At 43.1% G+C, this 21,630-nt stretch overlaps 1 protein-coding gene and 1 non-coding gene across 2 annotated transcripts; both read right to left on the reverse strand.

The window, feature by feature from the left end:
- Positions 1-2,486: 2,486 nt before the first annotated feature.
- LOC148649699 (nuclear inhibitor of protein phosphatase 1-like) lies at positions 2,487-21,604 on the reverse strand. Its single transcript, XM_088602736.1, has 8 exons — positions 21,473-21,604; positions 13,806-14,001; positions 12,344-12,404; positions 10,400-10,553; positions 9,724-9,941; positions 8,300-8,444; positions 7,934-7,998; positions 2,487-7,575 (listed from the first exon to the last, which is right to left on the reverse strand). The coding sequence occupies exons 2-8, from the start codon at positions 13,853-13,855 to the stop codon at positions 7,216-7,218; spliced, it is 1,053 nt and encodes a 350-aa protein (XP_088458862.1). The 5' UTR covers positions 13,856-14,001; positions 21,473-21,604; the 3' UTR covers positions 2,487-7,215.
- Positions 11,501-11,661, reverse strand: LOC148649700 (small Cajal body-specific RNA 1). Its single transcript, XR_015926255.1, has one exon.
- Positions 21,605-21,630: the final 26 nt, after the last annotated feature.

Here is a 21,630-nt window from a genome sequence, read left to right on the forward strand (position 1 = left end):
ACTCCGCCCTGAACAGCACAACGTTTCGGGTTTTCAGATAGAGGAGTTTCTCTGCCAGATGCAAACCACAAGAGGATTGACATTAGGAACAAAACTGTATTTTTTAAATTGTACAGTAAAATCAGCTTTGTCAGTCCGCAAGCTAAAGAAACTCTCCATTTGAATCGTTAATAACAACACCGCCACCAATAATAATAATAATAATAATAATAATAATAATAATAATAATAATAATAATAATAATAATAATAATAATAAGCATATCGTCATGACCTGTCGTCTTTCAATGGAGGGTGCACACAAATGCATACCGTCAACAAATCATAATTAAATGTTTTCATTTTAATTTAATTAATGTCAAGAATCTAAAAGCGTGTTGAAACACAGGATTTCAAAATGCTGACTTACTTGCAAGATCTAATACGGGGTGGGTTGCCTTGGCTGCCGTATGTCCGATACCCAAGCGCCTGTCTAGTCAGTTACTCCGCTCATTTACACCGCCTACGCGTTTTGGGGTTTTTGAAGTGCTAGGGCATAACAGTTCAAGGACCGCAATCTTCTGTTCATGTGTATGCTATGATTTTTTACATACAAGGGTAGATACGTATGAGTTCAGCATTTCAATTCAAAACCCCCAATTCACTTTTTTCTTCTTCACTGTAAAGCGCAATTTAAACAATCAGCAGCTGGGGCATATTATTACTTTTACGCAAAAAAAAGCGATGACTTAGTTCAGACTATGGCCAACCCCAGTGTGTTGATTTCATTAGTGCTGCACCCTGAAATTCGTTTCAATCCAGAACACCTAAATCTGCAGCGCCGAGGAATCGCATACACGGATGAAAATGATCAGGAATTATACCACCTGTGATGTTCGAAGATCTTGAAGACAAAGGTGCAGCTCTTCTGAACTGAAAAGCAGTAAGAAAACCGTAAGAAATCCGTCTACCGTTGGCTCAGCAATATTAAACACTGATCCTGGGTATTGCGACTGAATTCACCATAGATTGTTAATTTTCCGCCCCTTGACAGTTTTTACCGCGTCTTTTCGACACATTTACCTTGTTTTTGAAAACTCTCCACAACGTCTAACGATTCCGTTTTAGTGGAAACAATCGCACAGTATTTGTACGTTAAAAACGCCAGCTTTGCATTAACAATCCAACGATTTTCACAATTGAAGGTGGAATGCTAAACGAAAAACAGCCAGAACAAACATTTGATTTCATCTGAAGGTCTTCATTAGATTATGGTCTTGAGCAAAGCCTGTAAAACAAACCCATGGATGATGTGATTTTGAGGTGTAGCCTTAAGTCATTTCATCAGAAAAGCAGTAAACTTTAGGAAAACCGCTCCCATCAAAGGTCTTTTGAGATAAAAGGAAGCATTTATTTATACAGTATATATTGAAGAACTTTGTTTTTAATGAAAGAGATACAAGTAGGATTCTGTCTTTGTGGGCGGTACAGTCTGCCGCACATCTCTGATCGGTTTTCCGCTCAAAACTGATTTTAAAGGTCAGTTAAACTCCTTTGTTCAGCATTAGTAAACTCTTCGTTGCTATTATATTGTTCTGAGGTATAACAGGAATTCCGTTCTAAATAAATCATAAAGCAGTGTTTGTACTATGCTAATTTACTACCCACACGAGGCATCATTCTACTGTAGCGACTACGAGGCTGTATAATAGTTTCTCAAAGTTCCATTTTTACATCATATTTACCCTTTCAGAAATATTAAAACCTACCAAAGTGAGACTTTGCGAACAAAATCATTTTCACTTTAATGAAAATTTGAAATTTACACGTAGTCATCTCCTATTACATTTTTGCGGCATTAAAAATGATCCATTTTTTTTGTAGTTTAAAAAGTTTTAATTTTCATCTTGTGCTGCCCGTTCAAAATGTGATGCAGTTGTGCGCATTTAAGTGCATGTCTCCAGCCAAAGTATCTGAAGCACTACTTTTAAATCACTGTTGTGAACCGTGAGCCACATGTACAGTGACATTTGAATGGGATGTAATTACCTTTTCTAAAAACCAAAAAATATGAAACGTACCATAATAGTACAAGCGGCCTCTTCTGTTACGTGATCTGTAAGAGCTCCCATGTCCAACCCTAACCTTCCTGTCTGGAGTTTCAGTACAGAGACCCACTTCAGAGAAGTTAAACATCTACGCACTACGCACTGCTTAAACTAAAAAGGCAGGTATACCAAAAAAAGCTCTCTCTCACAACAGAACATGTTCAGAAATCTCTCGATATCAGGAGATAGGTCAGAGTGCAGTAGGAGTGGGCATACCTGAGAACAGACAACAGGTATTTTTTTCCATTTGCTACTAAAACAAAACCTTTTTTACTATTTTTTCTATGAAGTAAACTGTTCTTAACTCTGCAGATGACACCTAAGATACCCAACAAGATCTCCTAGTGGAGCTGGTATTTGGAAATACATTTCTATTGTGTAATAGAAGAGGCAGGCCATGTTTTTTGTAACAAAATTCAACTTATGTTTAATATACAGTAAAGTACAGCATACTGGTCAAAGGCTGGAATTGTCCTAAGTATTAAAAAAGGCCTATAACACAACTGTACACTTGTCTGTACAAAGCTTGTATAAATCACTCAGCCTATTCACAGCAGTATAAATTTACAGTGCACCTCCCCAAAGCACACGGGCTCATTTCATTGACCAAAGGCTAGGCAGCATCCAATGTAACCTTTTAAAGACATTTCAAAATGTTGTTGGTCTTGTGTTCAAATATTAAAGTTAAATCCCCTCAAGCATGCACAACCACAACCATACCATAGGTAAAAGGTAGTTAAACTCTTTAATCTTTGAACAAAGAGGTTAAGAGGGTACAGAAAATTCTTAGGACTGACCAAACCAACCTCATTTCTGAAATGCCTGATGAGACACGTAGACAATATAAGAGCATTAGGAACCGAAAACACTTCTTTACACAAGTTGTTGGAGGCGTCTGGAACAAACTAACCAGTCAGATCAATGAGCTACGAATATTCAAATGAGAAAGACGGGTCAAATTAGCATTCTCTCGTTCACAACACTTCTTGTTAAGGCGTACTACAACTGAGTGTGCCAGTGCAGTGTTTCAACAAAATTCCCATACGAGTACCGACACATTCTTGTTCTAGAAGATCCTGCAGGAAGTAAGATTTAAACCTTCAGCCTTTGTGTTAATTATATCCTAGACAGGTTGTTTTTAGGATACAGAATGTAAGCTTACAATGAAAAGGATAAAAGCCTCTTCAACAGTTTGCAGAACGCAGTCCTTTTGAAGGCATAAAGGTGTTCTGGGATGCAAACAGCACCTTGAAACATTTTCATCTGACCTGCTTTACAAACACTTGACAATTCTTTGGGCTCTCGAAGATTAAATTTATGAAGTAGAAACAATTACAAAACTTCTTCAGACGCTCTTTTTTCCCCATCTCACCCAATTGGGAGTATAATGTACAACTGGGATTGGCCTAAACTAGGGCTGTCCATACCTGCAACAGGAGCTTGGTAGGTTTTATAGGATTCACAAGCTTCTTAAAATCTCAGAAAAGCTGTTAAAATGGTCTACATATTAGTGAACTAGAACACTTAAGGCTTCAGACGTAATGAAAATTTAGACAGCGCCTCTTCAAGACCAGAATTGCCTTTTATACTGCACCCTCTAGTGGCCAAATCAGGACATTGCGTTACTGAGGATTATTTATCAGTCACTAAAATAAGTGGGGATTTACCACCTTTTCTGGATAAAAGCCCCCTCTTTCCAGAAACACCTCAGCAAAAACCATTGAATCATAAAATGAAACTGAAGCCTGCAATCTTTATAAAATACTATTAAAACAGCAGAAATAGAAGTGCAAGGCCATACAGACCAATTCTAAGCAGCGCGACAGCTGATTTTTTACAGTGCGTGTATAAGCTAACCTAAAGAGCAGGGAAATATTTTCACTGGGCATCAGTATCCCGAAAAGAAAACATTTCACAACACTTGTTTTTTAACTTCTGCTGTATTCCTGTTTTGCATTTTCAGAAAACAAACCTGAAACATATTTGCATGTCCCCAGACTTGTTCTAACAATCAAATAAGAAACTATTCCTGGGTATCTAAATAACGAAATCTTGCTACGCCTGTTCCCACAACAGCATACCACTCTGCGTGCTGTTTGTTCATGTTTTCACCGTCACCACAAGGGTAAAAGTGACATAACATCTACAAAACATTTACAAGAATGGCTCGTAAAGGTTTTCTTTGGGATGCATTAAAATGACTGTTGTGATCACAAGGAGCCCCAGCGTAAGTATAACAAAGCTTCAGGGTGTGCAACACCAAGATCAGCTCCTGTTATCGCCTGCCTCTCTGGTCTGCTGCAGGCCTCAGTTCTGTGCATTATATAAAATGGAAGTAAAAACAAAAGTAAAACAATAACCCCCTACAAACTGCTAAAATATGGTATCCATACAGGTAAAAAAAAATGTTCCATTGTCCCGCACAGTTAAGAGTTAAGCCTTTGAAATTATTTGATGTATTTAGGAATCTGATACCAAGGGATTAAAGCAAAATTCTTTAACACCAAAATATTTACTCATCTGCTGTACCCAGCTCACTTTCCGGTTGAGCCATAGAGCTAGAACCTTCTTCACAGACCTAGCCATCACTTCTCTGTGCTCCCTGTGTCAGGACAGGGGAACAGAAGCCGGTGTTCAACAGAGCTTACTTCTCCAAACACTCTCGTTCAGGAAAACAATTGCATCATCTTCGCCTTTCTGCCTCCTTGCCCCTTTCAGTTGTACTTCAATAAGCAGGCTGCCGCAAGCTACTCAATACAAAGCACCTAAAACTAAAAACGCAAAGAAAATCAAACAGGAAAACTGCACAAACCCCACTGTACAGCAGCTTTTAACTCGATCCACACAACATGGCAACTCGCACAAACGCAGATTTTTAACAATGGGCTGTAAAACAGAGGATACTACCTAAAACAAAAAAAATAGCAAAGCAAGAGCAGTCTGCTGATGCACAAATGTATTAAACTGAAAAACAATAGCTTAGCTAATGCTGTACAACTGGAAACAGAGGCAAATACAGAACTAGTCCCAGATGAACTAGCAAGGTAACAATTTACTGAGGAACGATTAAAGATGTAGAACTGTACTGTAGTACTGCATATAAAATAGCCACTCGGGTAACTATTAACTAGTCTGTCACTGTGGTGCTGGTTACCGGCACTGGGCTTTGAAGAGGCAGCTTCATAACCTTTTCCAAAGCTATCTGCCCTTTCACAGTTCTGAAAATCAAGCCTAGTGGTTCACAGAAGCACTAGCTAGTACTAAACTGAAAGGCCGTGCTTTTGGAAATGTAAAATGCACTTCTCAGAAGTAAGAGATGAGGGTGCTTGGGTACTGTTTAATTATTTTACTGAACACCGAATCGATTTGGCAAGAACCAGACAGCAACATAAGAGAAACAAGAGAAAGCATGACCCAATCTATTCAAAAGGTTTATAACACACAAGCAAAAAAACTAAACATGTGTGTGACATAAAATCTTTGTGGACTTCATTTCACCAAATTCAACGTAATGCCCTTTGATCTTACATGCAAGCGATATGGATCACTGTCCTGGACACTATAACTGTCCTGGAAGCTTGACCTGTGCATCAAAGGAAAAAAAGTCAAAAGCACAAAGCGATATTAGAAATCAAATCAGAACTTTCACAATTTATGCAGTATATCATGATTGGGTTCAGCACATCTGTGAGCATGGTTATTTTATTTTCTAACTGGATTTTGAACTTTCCAAGAAGGTCTGAATTCTTGAAATAACATTTTTAGTACAGCATACTGTAAATATTTCGATATCTAGAATCAACAAAAGCACAATGTCAGACACAAAATATCAAAGGACCCAAGATAGTCAACATCTCAATTTGCGTGTCTGCTAGTTTTACTGGCTCCACAAAGAGGATTAACTATGCAAAACGCATGGTCAAGTGGGGACGTTACAGTCTACATAGGCTTTATCTAGAGCCATAAAAGATGATGATGATCCAAGTTATAAAAACACAACATGCCTTACTAACAGAGCTGTTCTTCGCTCTGCGAATATGAAGATACCCTCTACGCTCCTGAAATAATTTCTACAATTTGAACAATGTATGACTTCAGAAAAACTGAATGACAAAACCTATCCCTGACCTTCAACTTCACATTAAGAGTATAAAAATATGTCTAGCTTTCATTGATGGAAGTTGAATACAGTCAAGTCACACTGCTGGAGTATAACCATTTGGGTACAAATGAGTGTCAGGTGTCACCGACTGCAGCCATCTCCACCACATCAAACATGTACAAATAATGTGCCCTGCAAAACATTCAATGTCAAGTCTGACTAAAAGGCAAGGAGGCACGATATCCTGACGCTATTCAGAACAGCCCGAAGTACAGTAACAATGGGAAAAAAGCAGGCACATTTTGCCAAAGCTAAGAAACCCGATTCCTTTAGTATAAAGCCTACACAGTGGAAGGCTCGATACTACACAGGACAATCAACTGCATTTAGAGACGCACTTGCAAAGACAGAAGGAAGATTGGTTAAACTGGTTATTTGGAGAAAGGGGGAGAACCCTTGTCTTTTCAGTGATAGATTAGCGGAGACACAACAAAGCCAAGGTGTTTGGTCAATGAAATCAGTGCTTTTGGACTCTCAGGGGACGTGTCACGTCCTCATGTTAAAAAAACCCAGAAAGCCACCCTCTCTTGCATCACCGATGGGGTCAATGAGAGCTACCCACTGTGATCTCAGCTGCAAGGAATTTACTGATAGCGCGGCAAATTTCTACGCACCCCCCACCCCGGTGCTTGAGAACCTCAACAGGCACCTCGCCCTTGTGTAGGTGCTGTGAACTGAGCTTTCAGAATTCCTGTACGTGCGGGGAAAAAAACCCATGAGATGTCTTTTTATTGTGAGCCATTTTGAGCACAAAATAAAAACAAATACAGAGAGAAGAGAGTGTGTGGTTTGAAGAGTCCATCATGAGCGGCGAGGCAGCTGGTAGAAAATGAAGGAAAGTAGCTGTCTCCCCATCGGCAGAACAGCTGGCGTTCACACAGCCAGTGGGAACCGGGCGCCCACTGCGGCTGTCCGACACGGCCGCGCCCAGCGAGGTGCCCCTCCCTCACACAGTTCGCCCGGAGGCCTAAATGAGCAGCGAAGGGGTGGGCTTCTTGCCAGGCCAGGCCTCCTTGGCATACTTCTTCTTGCGGGGCTCGTTGTGGGCCTCGGAGGGGAAAGGGCCCGGGGCCGGGGCGGGGTTCAGGGAGATGGGGGGCTGGGTGGCCGTGGGGGTCAGGTCCACGTCGGGGGCCGGGTTAGGGAAGGGCAAGGGCAGCCCACCCAGGATGGTGCTCCCCCCGTGGGACCCAGGAGTGTGGGCGCCCAAGTCGTTGCTGGTCGGGGGAAGGTCTCCGTACAACCCGCCGCTGTAGGAAAAGTTCAGCATTGGCCGGGCTGTCGTGTTCTCCAGGCTCAACGTGCCGTGGCCCTCCATTTTCTTCTTCTGCAAGAGCGACGGAGACAGAGGTCAACGCCGTGCCAGAACCCACTGTGTTAACGCCAGTCTCCCCAATGCACTGGAATAAGTCACTCTCCACTTTATAGCTCACCATCCAATGGCTGTGTTCATCTACAAGCCTGCAGGCTTTCTTTAAAACAACCCATAGTGCTTGACTGAAAAAACCTCAGGCAGACCCTCTGTACTGAAGGATGTGCATACTGCATCTACACACGCAGATTGGAGGAAGTTATTAGACTGACAGTCTCCTCATCACGCCGGCTGGTTAAGAACTAGAACGCTGCAGCTGCTTAAATAATGGATGCTGTAAAGATACCAATAGCCAAAATAAAAACATCTTTACCTTAATTGGAACAACAGCAGTCTGTACCATGTTTCTGAAGCGACCTACAGAGGGATCCACATCCTCTGTGTTACGAAATCAGGGGAAAAAAATTCAGAAAGGCTCAGTCAGACATTTCAAAGATCTACATGTTCTGTAGTTTTGCCGATACAGAATGAACATGATCTAGTTTAAAGCTCCAGCGTCATTTTTTAGATGCAAAGGAAAGAAGTGGATCATGAGACAACAGCAACTGGAAAAAAAAGCACAAAAAAGCACTACGAATGCAAAACATGCTGAGGAGATCAAGGAAGATGCTGTACAATGCCGCTCAGTGTGAAAAGACTGGAGGGAAAAGGTGTCGACTCCACTGACTGAACTCTGTACCTGGGTTGATGATCTCCTCCTCATCGCTGAATGTCACCCTGGAGCTTCTCCTCTTGCGTTTGGGTCTCTGAATGTCCAGGTTGCCCTCCTCTATGGTCAGGGTTGAGATCCTCTTGTTGTGCGCAGTGTTGAACTCTGTCAGGTTCTGTTGAAAGAAGGAATGAAGACCTTTTCAGAGTTTTAACTTAACCGCTGTGTGTCTACAGACAAGAATGTATCTTTGCAGTGGAGATAATCTAACTTCACAGAAGTCAAACTGCACTTTATATCTGGATGTTCTAACAGCTCCTAACTTTGTACACTAATAAAGGGAACTAGGGGAAATTCTCTTCATGGATGACAGCACACTGAAGAGGGTACATGACTCAGTAATTTAAAGGTGACCCCATTAGTGTACGTGATGCCCTCTCTGTAGGCACAATCACAGGCTAGGGGAACAGGCTTCCTACAGCTATCTTGATGGACTCTAATTTCACTCATTCACCATTTCTCTCTTTTACAAACAAACCAGTCTGAAGAACAAAGTGGCCAACTTCATATCTAGAAATCTATGCAGTGAGAAAGAGGGCTGAACAAACAGCAAATGTCATCTAAGAAAACACCGGATGTTAATGTCAGATACATGGCTGACTTGCCTGAGTAAAAAAGAAATACTGTTTCCAGAGCCATCAGCATTAGCAGTATTTAACAATCACGGAAGAAAAATTATTCTATGCATATGCAAAATTCTGATTTAAAATCTTTACTGTTATCTGCTAATCATTAGTAGAGTGAATGATCCTGTAGGATGAATCCGTGCTTGTCTACCCCACTAAATAGAGGGGCTGCACGCCAGGAGAAGTATTTGGGGTGTATCAAGAGTCACGGGAGGAGATTAAAAGTGGTATGCTTGACAGGACAAAATGGGGTTAAAACTGGGATGGATCAACAGTACTCCATTGGAAAGGAAGAGCTTGAAGCCAAGCCAACCGAAATCTCCCTAAAGCAGGTCTAATATGCCATTATCGAACACAACTCATAAGCAATCTGACTGCTGCGTCTGAGCTTTATGAAAAAACAGAACCCTTCACCTGAAGACTGCTCCAAGCCTGGCTCAGTTCTGAAACACCGACAGGGATTCCAAGACAAGAACACATGGGCTCACCACCACAAAGTGAGCACCTCTTAAAAAGATGCACAGTGGAATCCTACTGCATTAGCCCATCCAAAACATTAAAAGGTGCAGCTGTTGCCGTACTACTGCACAATCCCTGTGGCCACTCAGAAAAGAGGGTGGTGACACTGCGTGCATAAAATAAAACCACAGGACACTGCCTTTACAGTGAACATTACCACTGAAAAGAGTCTTAAAGCACCAGCATGTACGCTCGATTAAACACGGGAGCGCTGGGACAAAACGCACACGCCGCACTCCGGCCCCTGACCTCTAACTCAGTCTCCTCCTCCGGCAGCCCCAGCAGGCCCTTCAGCTCCTCGTCCTCCCCGGTCTTGCTGTCTCCTGCCGCGGCGCTGGGCTGGGTCTGCGGCTTCTCCCGCAGGGTGTAGACGCGCGTGGAGGCCCCGAAGGACACGGTGGAGTCGATAGGCACCTGCTGGGGCTTGTGGGGCTCCAGGCGAATGTGTCCCAGAAAGGTGCCATGCGCTGAGGAAGACAACAGCAGAGCAGGTAACCGACTCGCTGAGACCATGAGGCGAGCTGCTTTCTGTGTGCCGACGCCACAGAGAAAAGATACTCAATTCTGACTGGATACCGAGTACGGATCAATCAACCAATCAGTCGAGGTTTATTTATCAATGCATGAACAGTACAGCATGCAGCGGTGTTGTCGGCAATGAAATGCTTTGTCTGCGAGCTCATTGAGAGGGATAGAAGAGTAGAAGGACAGGGATTTAGAGGAATTAGATTAACATCAGGATACAATAAATTACACAGTGGCAATTTACAATACCATTTACAGATTGTGCGAAAGTAACACAAGGATAGGAGGTGTTTAGCGTATTTAGGTATTTAGTATGTGTCCTGAGAGTGCAGGACTATTCTGCACTCTATATCCTGGAACACGGCCTTTAAAATATCTGCACTGCCGACAATATACTCACTGCTGTTGAGGTCAATGAGGAAGACTCTCTTGAGGTGCTTGTGATAGACCAGCGCAGCGTGCACCCGGGAGCACGACTGGTGATCTATTGTGAAGTCGCAAATGTCGGGGTTCCTCCCGAACAGGTAATACTTCTTCTCATCGATGATCAGCTTCTGCACAAACACAGAAAGCAGCACCCATGGGGAGAGCTGGCCACCTCTCTTTTACAATAAAAAAAAACAGTTTTTTGCTTTCCATTTCCCCATCTTCTACTGGGATTCCAATTTTTTTTACTCCACCCATCTCTTAGTGCAAATCTAACTCACAGGTAGAAAGAAAGTCTTGTTTAAGAAAACAAGATTCAAGGAGAAAGCAGTATCTCTTTTTTTAATCTAGGGCCACTATAGCCCAACATACAAATAAACTTGTTCTGTGCAACCTGTTGCTAGTGCATTTAACTGAGTGGTGCTCTTCAGAAAGCATTGACAGCAATAGAAAATGTGTTTCCCATAGAGAGGTCAGCAACAAAGATGGGTGGGGCTTTTCCAAGGACAGCAAAGTGCTGTTATCAGGTTGTTTCTTTTGGTCAAGCTTTGCAAGATAAGCAAGCATTAACTGCTTGACTGACATGGTACTATTTACTGCAAATTGGAATAGATGTATACCCTCATAATACATTCAGATTTTTTAGTTACATCTCTTTAATGCATACAGTATGGCATTACCAACACTGTGTTGTACACAATGTTTGTAATGCGCACCCATCTTGCTCTATATTGACAGAAAACACTGCTGATAAAAAGAATGGGCAACAAAGGGACCTATAATGATATATGTAAATTAGCACAGCACAAACATGCCGAAAAACAAACCACTTGCAATTAACCAACGGTAATGTAACAGTACATCACACGGTCTTCAACAGAATACTGAGTCACACACTTTCCTTTACATCGGAACTATTGCAAGTGGACCACACACTGACACGCTGCAGATCACCCAGCCAGAGGTGAAAAGCAAGAGGTTTCAACCATTTTTAAACCACAACAAAAACACCAGGCACACCTGTACACACAATCAGCGGTGCAAGCATGCCATACTGGGCAGATGAGGTTCTGTGGCATGTGCCTCTGAGTTATAACACAGAGTGTTTCTCTGCACTCGGAGCTTAAATCTCAGGGCTGCTTTTTGTCTTGCACCTTTGGAACCTGGCAATCACAAAGCACGGCCCAGACACAGAAGACACTGGGGTGCAGACAGCCCGGCTAGTATCAGGTGCTCTTTAAATCCAACACGCTGAATAAAACAGGCCTACTATATAGTGAATGTGGAATAGTAAAATCTACCTGCCCACATGATATTCACACATGACAGATAAAACAAGCCCTACTTCCAGCTGGCACTTACTATAGTCTCGTTTCACGCTACAAAAGGACATTTGCAAGAAAAAGGAGATCATTCTTGCTCACTAAGGTCCGTCGTTAATAGATCAGTGTCTCATCCAGCTTTTTCTTCAAAGAAGTAACTGACTTTGACAAGAAGAGTCACAATGTGCTTCCTGTCCTGTTTTAACAGCACAACTCCATAGTCTGAATATCTCCCATCCAGCTTGTGTTTCACTGTTTGTTCCAAGTTAGCCCCTAGGATAGCCTTTAAGGATTTGCAATATGACATGCACTTTCTCCTTCCCCAATCAAAGCATGCACAAAATGAGTGGTTAGTAGTGCCTCACTGAATGTAGTTCAGAAAGGCAGGTTTCTAGATGAAAGGGATTTAGGGCAGTAGGAGTCTTTCACTTTGTTTAGTAAAACTCTGGCTGCTCTCATGTGTCCACTGGAAAAAAAGCATTAATAACCTCCCACTTGAAGTTAATAGCATGCTTCACTCAGGATACTAAGACTAAGGAGCAGATGGCAGGGTTTAGTAACTGGGCCCTTACCTCCTATACATGGACAGCTCTTACCTCTACAAGCTTGTCTCCCTTTACGACATCCAGATGCAGTCCAGGGGGTGGCTTTCCTGCCCTGAGAGCAAAACACAGGGAACATCTCTTGACCAACCGATTTAAACAGCTCAACACACCAGGGAGAGGACGCGGTGAAAAGCATTAACTATTGGGGCAGTACTTTGCTGCGCACTAATATGACATTTGCAGGGCTTTGCACGTGAACGACCAAAACGAAAAATGGAAGTAATTTTCATTACTAACAAAATGGCAAGGGTTGGGTTTTGCTTGCAGAGAAGTAAGAATGAGACTGAAGAGACTGCTTAAAAAAAAAAGACCTGGGTGTGCATGTTGATGCATCATTAACATCTTTTAGGCAATGTGGGGAAGCACTGAAAGAAAAACAGGCTTTGAGGATGAACAGTAATAAGCACTGAATCCTACACTTTATTAAGAGCGCTGTGTACAGTGTTGGTCACCACGTTACGGAAAAGATATTGCTGCTCTGGAATCAGTGCAGAGAACTGCAACCAGAAACATTCTGGGACTGAAGGGGATGTTCCACACTTATGAAAGGCTGACCATACACAATCATTTAAAAAATACAAGATGGAAATACAAGATGCATATTGTTCCATATCATATTAGGAAACAATCGGAGGATGTAAATGGAACCGAAAATCTGCATTGCAAACTGCAGAAAATGTTATTTCCTCCTGAAACATGATCCATCTTAAAGGATAAACCGAATCTTGCAGTAATCACAAATGAGGCACACTTGTTAATGATGCACCGAACCGAAAAGGTATACATTAAAACATTGGAAAGCAAACTTAATGTTAGACTTTAATTATACTGCATTAGCTTTACAACATTACGGATTCTCGTACACAAAAAATAAAGCAAAAATTTACCAAGAGGCCCGCGAGAAGCAGATCGAGGATCTACCAGCAGCCGTTTCTAACGATCGAGCCTCTATATTGCGAGTTAAAGGCGATCAACCATCGCGATTTTATAGGATACACGAAAAACAAGCCACCGTCGTATAAAAGATGCTTTTTTTCTGTGCCAGTTTTTCGAAGTTGAAACTTTTTTTTTTAACAGTTGCATCCTCACCCGCGATTAGATATCACGCCCACCCAAGAACACACCGGGAGAACAGGGGGGTGGAGAAGACCGTGTGTTGTTAAAATAAAGGATCCCATCTCAAAACTCTAGGGGATCTAGATAATGTAATCCGAAAGACGAAACACTCTTCTAAAGGATGCATTAGCACACTGTATAAAGATTAATCTAATCACACTACAGCTCCTGCCCTGGTGTGTGCAGAGCACAAGCCTTAAGACCTTCCCGACAAAATTCGGGTGGAGACCAGTGATTATTACGCAGTATCTTCCTCAAACGCTACAAACCCACCCATTTTCTCCCTCAACTTAAAACAATCTGTGCTTATTTTTCATCCCATTGTCATGCGTCTTACCACGTCGGACAATCAAAGACGGGTTTGTTTGCGCTCGGGTTCGCTGCCATCTTGCCTCATACTTCAGCATTCACACTCGCCCGCGGAATGCTGGGAACGAGGGCGACTTCCCCCTCCACAGTTCCTTTAACGCTGAGGATTCTGGGGGTCGTAGTTTCTGGAAGAGGGTGAGTCTCACAGCAGCGGATGGGAGTTGCTATTTAAAGGATCGATACATCGCACAGGGTAGTTAAAGTAAGTCATTGTTAATCTTTTTTTGTATTTTACTCACCCTACTATAAAGGAAAATGCTGAAAAGAAGGTAGACGATTTTCATCACAGGGCACTAAATTAGCTCGTGTTTGTCCAGCAGGTGTCAGTACAACTACTGAGACAGAAGAAAGCTTTCTGAACCTCCTGCATGGGACAAATAGGATCATTAAGTGTCTCTGAATATCCCACATATTATTGTGGCCTTAGGGATATACATGCATTTGTCTCCCGTTGAGTTTCTTGATTTTAACATCTTACCTTTAACCTCAAGTCTTCTGATTGCTGATTTCAAATTACATTACTGCGTATTTGTCTAATTACATTAAGACGTGCTGTTTGGTCTACAGAGGAATGGCTTGCGTATGTCCAAAAGACCTACTGTTGGGTTGCAGAATGCCCTTTCCAAAGAAATCAATAAATCTGGCACGTTGCGCAATTTTAAAATATTTTTAAATCAAATGGTTTGAACTGCCTTTTTCTTACGATGTCTTGGGTTTAGACGTTGCTGTGAAAGTCCTAGGCTGACAATCTTTTGCTTTTTCTTCGCTCTGTTCATCTACATGTCGTTTTTCTTTTGTTGTTTTTTTTTGTATCTATGTTTGTGTAGTAAAAAAAAAAGAAACCCCACAGCGTTGCTACGCTACTGCGCTGGTCTTTCTGTCTTTCAGAGTGGACTCAACTTCCGGCTGACGCAAGTCCTCCCTCGAATCATTTTATAAAATATACTCATATAATATACTCCGTACCCTGGACTCGCAATTTACGCGGTCGGCTCCAGGAAATATAAATATTGGAAAAATGTTTCATGTGGGTAGATGCGTCAGCACGCGTAGGCTACAAAGGAACAAGAACTAGGTTTTTTCCCTGCTCTAAAGAGGAAAGAAAACAACGTTTCTGCCGTGGAGCCTTCTTCAGGTGTGAGCTCTTTTCTCTTTTCAGGAATACACCTATTGTTCCTTTGCAGCTTACGCATGCTGACGCAGCTCCCCACCTGAACTACTTGTATTACCAATAGCCAACCTATTCAGTGAGTTCCTGTTTGGGAATATATACAAAGTAATGTCGAATTGGGGCCTGGTTAGGTAATATGATCTTTAAGAAAGCCAGTCAGCTTGTTGTGATGTAAATGGTCCACTGCTGCTAAAGAAACAGGTGGTGTAGGAGTTCACACTCCGGCCATCGGATAGGAAGTGCCTTCTGAAGAGGTCAAGTTAGCAGTGTCTTTTTTGAGGAAGAGTATGACGTCACTCAGGAACCGCTTGATCTGTGGTTTATTTCTTAGACCCAGAGGCTGGACTGCTTTCAACACGTCCGTGGGAAAAAGTGGCCTGTCGGTGACTGACTGTGACACTTCATGACCAGTTCAGTTCTCTTCCAAGACTTATCAAGAGGAATCTGTCTGTTTTTGGAGACAGATGAAGGAAAGCTTTACAGATCTCGAGGGTGTGGGTTTCTCGAGAATATTTAAAACTTGGGCGCGCGTCCCCCCCCCCCCCCCCCATACTTTGGGACCCGATTCACCCTGGCCACAATCTGTTTTCACCCCTGGGTTCTGGTAGGAGGTTTCGCAGTATCAGAAGGCTGACCGATAGATTCAAAAACAGTTTCTTCCCAATTTTTCACCCTCTTTTTTCTGCTGTTACTGGGTACAGCTGAATGAGGAAGCATTCCAATAGACTTGCTGTATATGGCAAATTAAAAGTCTTGAATCTTGAATCTCCCATCACCCATAGCTTTGTTTTTGGCAGTGCTGGCGCAGTCCAGTTTATGTGGGCTGTGGCACCTTCTGCCTTTCTTTTAATTGACTGATCCCACTCTTTCAGTTTTCAGAATGGGACAAATTCGTTTTTGTTCAAGGACTCATACTTTTTGTTTGAAAACAAAAATGTGTTCACCCAGGGGGTTTGGGATTCCCTGTGGACTCTCTGGGCTCCCCAGAAAATAAAAAATGGTGAAGGTGTGTGGGGGAGCTTTCCATCTTATGTATTATGGCCCCTCTTAACTTCTCTACGTCCTCTTATGTTTTCTAAAGCTTGATTCCCTGTGTGGCTCGCCATCTTGTGTGTGCTCTTCGTGAGTGTTCAACTGCCTCTGCTCTGACTGGTACAGTACGTGTCGCACTAAAGCACTCACTTGGAATCGGATAGCAATGTGACAAATGACTGCTGCTAGCTGCTGGGAAGGTGAGGAGTTTCCACACCTTTTCATAGCAAGACCTCAAGGCCAATTGTTAAATTCAACGGCAGGAACATGCACTGCACTTTAGAATACAAATAAAATTAAACTATTTTTTCAAGAAAAATCTACACTGTCTGGGACCAGGGAACAATATAGGTTTTTGCGTACTAAGTTTATTTGTCGTTTTTTTCAAACTGGTGTTTGCTCAGTTCGCTCTGTGGAGACTGCCCCACTTTTGGTGTGACATACAGCCAGAATTGTTCATTTCTCTCAGTCAGGCCAATCTGTGGTCGCCTGTTGACCATTCGCAGTTTTTTTTTCTTGCAGCTTTTTCTTTCTTTCTTTTTCTGTAGAAGTGCTTTTTCTCACTCTTCGCCTCAAGTTAACTTGAGGTTTTATATCACTTCTGCAAAAATAGTCCAAAACAATTTGAGACCCTGTTATGAAAATGCTGCTGTAGTTTCTCCTCAAGTCTAGGTATAAGATGGGCTCTTCTTCTGCTTCCAGATGAAGGATTACAGGCCAGGTTACCATGGTAACCAGGTAGTGCCATTTGTCCACAATGACTGGAAGCTCTCAACTCGTGTGTCGGATCAGTTGGCTGTGCTACAGTAGGACATGGTTACCCAGAGGAATCCTCTGTAAGGTGCTGCCCAGGCACACTCCAGAGAGTTGTGAATTTCCAGCGAAGCCTCCACAACCTTCTGCTTGTTAACTGCAAAGAGTGGAAATGATTTTTCCCTAGAAGGTTTATTCAAAGGGCAGGTGTGTGTTGAACTTGAGCAATGGTTGGGAGTTCCTGCCTGTGACAGGGTACCAATGATTGAAGGAGCTGAGGCATAAGGAACAACGACAGCTAGTTCAGGTTGTTCGTGGCAGAAAAAAAGAGGAGTGAAACAAAGTAAATATGTTTAACAGACAGCCCCTGTTCACCAGGTGCACTGGTTATGGGCCAATCTGTGCATTATTTTCACACTGTACTTGATTTCTACACTCTAAATCCTTTTTTTTTCTACTGTCTTTATCTTATCTAAACCACATAGTCACAAAAATGAGCTACAAACCTCTTTTTTTCCATCATTCATGTTACATAACTATGGCAGTCTGAAGCAGTCTCAGATCTACCAGATGCAGTCTCAGCAGTCTCAGATCTAAGGTGCTTCTCTTTCCTTGCAGAGGAGACACAGCAGACTTCAGTCTAGAGCTGACGGGAAACCTAGAGCTGGACAATCTGCCCCTCTCACTCCTCTTCCACAGAGCTGGGAGCCCTCCTAGCTGTGTCATGCTGCTCTGGTTTCTCCAATCTTACAATGGCAGAGATGGGAGCTGGACAATCAGTTCTCTCCACAGAGCAAAGGGAAAACAGCCTCCAGCTCCTGCTCTCTGGTTTTCTCACTTTTATCCTTGTGGGTGGCCCTCCCAGCTCGGCAACCACCATTCACACTTTCATTCCAAGCCCACACCTCCTGTTTCAGAGGCCACACAGGATACAAGCCCTGCTGCAGGCTGACAGACCTCGTGGGGATGCTTTCCGCACTGCTGGTCCCTGCCAGCGTATCCCCTTGCCGTGGTCTGTCTTTCCTGCTTCTGCCAGGCTCGTAGATCTCAGCCATTGTTCCCCTTCAGGGGAAGACTGCACGGACTCTCCCCAGCTCACAACACCCTCCCATGCCTGCGCTCAGCACATGGCTCTGCATAGCTGTACTGCATCTCAACAGGTTGTGTTCTTCAGAAAACCCTTCCCTCAGAGCCATTGGGCCCCATTCCAGCCATATTCATGCACCTCCGTGATGCCCACTGGCTACAGCTCCTCCAATTGCAAATAAACTTTTGTTTGAACCTCTATCGTGCAGCACGTGCACACAGTTCTGCTTTTTCTTGAACCTCTGCAACCCTGTAGCTGGCCACACTAGTCACACCATTTCTCTGGCAGCAGCCTCCACCACTCTCACGTCAAACCAGCCTGTGTCAAACACAACCACAACTGGCAGGACCTCTCTCGGGCCGAACCAGCCTGTGTCAAACACAACCACAGCTGGCAGGACCTCTCTCAGGCAGAACCAGCCTGTGTCACACACAACCACAACTGGCAGGACCTCTCTCGGGCCGAACCAGCCTGTGTCACACACAACCACAACTGGCAGGACCTCTCTCGGGCCGAACCAGCCTGTGTCACACACAACCACAACTGGCAGGACCTCTCTCGGGCCGAACCAGCCTGTGTCACACACAACCACAGCTGGCAGGACCTCTCTCGGGCCGAACCAGCCTGTGTCAAACACAACCACAGCTGGCAGGACCTCTCTCGGTTCCGAACCAGCCTGTGTCACACACAACCACAACTGGCAGGACCTCTCTCACACCGGACCAGCCTGTGTCAAACACAACCACAGCTGGCAGGACCTCTCTCGGGCCGAACCAGCCTGTGTCACACACAACCACAGCTGGCAGGACCTCTCTCGGGCCGAACCAGCCTGTGTCAAACACAACCACAGCTGGCAGGACCTCTCTCGGTTCCGAACCAGGCTGTGTCAAACACAACCACAGCTGGCAGGACCTCTCTCAGGCCGAACCAGCCTGTGTCAAACACAACACGTAAAGTATAGGTTATGTAGAAGATAAGAAGCCACTAAATATACTGTAGGTAAATACAGGCACTCTACGTGGGTTTGTTAGCTAGAGCACTTACACGGAAGTCCAGAAATAAAAGTGCTCAAAAGCCATCAATACATTTAAGGAAGCTACATGTAACTTTTGTTTCTATTTCTTTTTCTTTTTACAGAATAAGTGTGTGGTAATGACTCAGACAACAGCCTGCCACATAGCTTCTCCTTTCTTCAGTGAAATGACAAAATTACATTTATAAGAAATGAAGTGATCAGCTACTTTGGTCAAAAGTGTTGATGCCCGAGGATCCCTCAAAAGATATGGATGTGCTAAATGGTCTTTTATTTGAAACATCTTGTAACATCAAGAACATGCCAATGTGAAGGCAGCAAGCACAAGCCTATCATTATACTCTTCTTTTTCATGTGATACATTCAACAGATACATTCCTGGGCTAAAGCATTGTTCTACACCGACATGCAGAAAAATCGGAACCTTTTAGTCTTGAACAGAAAAGACAATGAGTGCACCTTATACAAATATAGAAAACTCAGAGGACAAAAGTGGAAACTACAGGGATATGCACTTTAAAACTGAGAACAGGAGGCACTTCTTTGCTCCTAGAGAGTTGTGAGAGTATGGAACAAATTGCTCAGTCACAGTCTTGGATGCGAATACCCGGTCTCCTTCAAGAAATGAATGGATGAGATCCTTTAGGTCACTTAGTTACAAAAAATAGATTTTCTACATGACCTTCTCTTGTTTGAAACTTTATTTTTACGTGATCACTAATAGCTAGCTCACTAAGCTTTTGCAGGACCCCATAAAATCAATTTACCTAACATATAACTTGACAGCATGACTCGGATAATCACAATTTACCTTTCTTGGATCATAACCAAACCGATTCTCCAGCAGTCCTGCTGACAGAATGCCTTGCACTCTTTCACAGTTCAGCAGCACTGTCCCAAAAAAGTTCAGGTGGGTAGCTGCATCAGCATGCGTAGGCTGCAAAGGAACAAGTAATAGGTTTATTCCCTGCTGAAAAGAGAAGAAAGAAAACACAACATTTTAGCTGTAGAGGCTTCTTCGGGTGTAAGCTTTCTTCTCTTTTCAGCTTACACCTGAAGAAGGCTAAAAGACCAATATCTTTCTTTCTGCTCTTTTCGGCATGGAATAAACCTATTACCTGTTCCTTTACTGTCCCAAAATGTTGGGGTTTGTCAAAGTGCCATGAATTTCCTAGCCACTTCAACGGTATCTTTCATAATCTTCCCTTTACAGGCGTTACAGGAAGATGACGTATTTTTTTTCCTGGAAGACTCATTTCTAAAGCGTTGCTCCCACAGCTCACTCAGCTGTAGTGGGACATGCCACGTCACCTCACTCCATGAAGTTCTGATATTCAGAATAGTGCAAAACACAACACACCTCCTAGCACAGTGAATAGCACACTGACTGGCACACACACCAACACCAGCTGGACGGAGGAGCCAGGCACCAGCTAGGTCACAGACTGTGTGTGGATGGGATGGTGTGGGGGGAGTCCAGGTGCTATCTGAGAACATTTTTCTTCTCTGCTGCTCTCCACTGCCAGCTCTACACTCTAGAGACCTCTGATAAGCAAATGAACTCCACCACCCTCAGTGCTCTGGAAGTACAGAAGCTGATACTGCAGAATAAGCACTGTAATTCATGGCAATAAAACTAAGCTTATGTCAAACCCTACCAGGTTTCTCACCGTCACTGAACTTTCTACAGTTGTTTCATTTTTTACTTCATACTCACTATTATCTCCTTTTACAGACCATATGCTATTACAGTCTGTCCCCTAGAGCTTTTCTTAAATGTAACAAATGTGAAGACTCATAAAAGACTTTGGTAGGGGGGTGTGCCAAATTCGAAAAGTGGACCTCTCTGTTTTCGTTTTGCTTCCTTATTCAGTCTAATCATCTGCTCAAGTACATGTATATATTTCTGCCCTCTTTCAGGTCTCGTGATGGAAAGTTTAAAAAGATTTTTATAATTCAGCTTACAGAACATATAACTCAGCAGCTCAAAAATCTAAAGGATATATTTCTCCCCCTTCTGTTGGGTAAAGCCATTACGCCAATTAAATACGAATGGAAAATATGTCGGCTTTTATGCACTAAAAATGTTCAGTCTTGAACTTCTGAGTCCTAATGCCCCCGTATAATGACGGAGACACTATTCAGTAAGAAGGTGCCGTCCTTCGGATGAGATGTAAGACGGGGGTCCTGACTCTCTGTGGTCATTAAAATCTCAGGGCGTTTCTTGAAAAGAGTATTTTAGTAATTAAGTATTAATTAAGAGTGCGATGTCGTTTGACAAGTGTCTATATGCCATTAAAGTTTTTTGCATCAAAGAACCGATAGTGAATCCAATATTTGTTTTTAAACAAAAAGGCTGTCCAACTACGTGCATTAATGTGCATTGATGGAGGAAAACCGTATAATTATAAAGAGGAAACATTTGAGGGTAATTAATTCTCCTGAACTTTAAAGACGACGACCTTAAAAGTCAGTCTCCCATTTGTCTGGATTTTGTACCGTATGAAGTCCTCGATCAGGTTCACAGACAGGTGTAGCCACCGAGCGAGTTCGCCTTGCCTTGTGGGATGAGCTGTTAAACCGCAGTCCTCTCCCACTTGTGCAGACGCGATGGGCTCTTCGGCGCTTCCTGCTCTTCTCGGTGCGTGGTAAAGCGGGGACACACGAGATACAGCGGCGCTTCGCCCTTTCCAGGGGTAGCAAACCATCGGTTCTGA

Source organism: Lepisosteus platostomus, chromosome 13, assembly GCF_059453375.1.
Source record: "Lepisosteus platostomus isolate fLepPlt1 chromosome 13, fLepPlt1.hap1, whole genome shotgun sequence".
In the NCBI taxonomy this organism is placed as follows: Eukaryota; Metazoa; Chordata; class Actinopteri; order Semionotiformes; family Lepisosteidae; genus Lepisosteus; species Lepisosteus platostomus.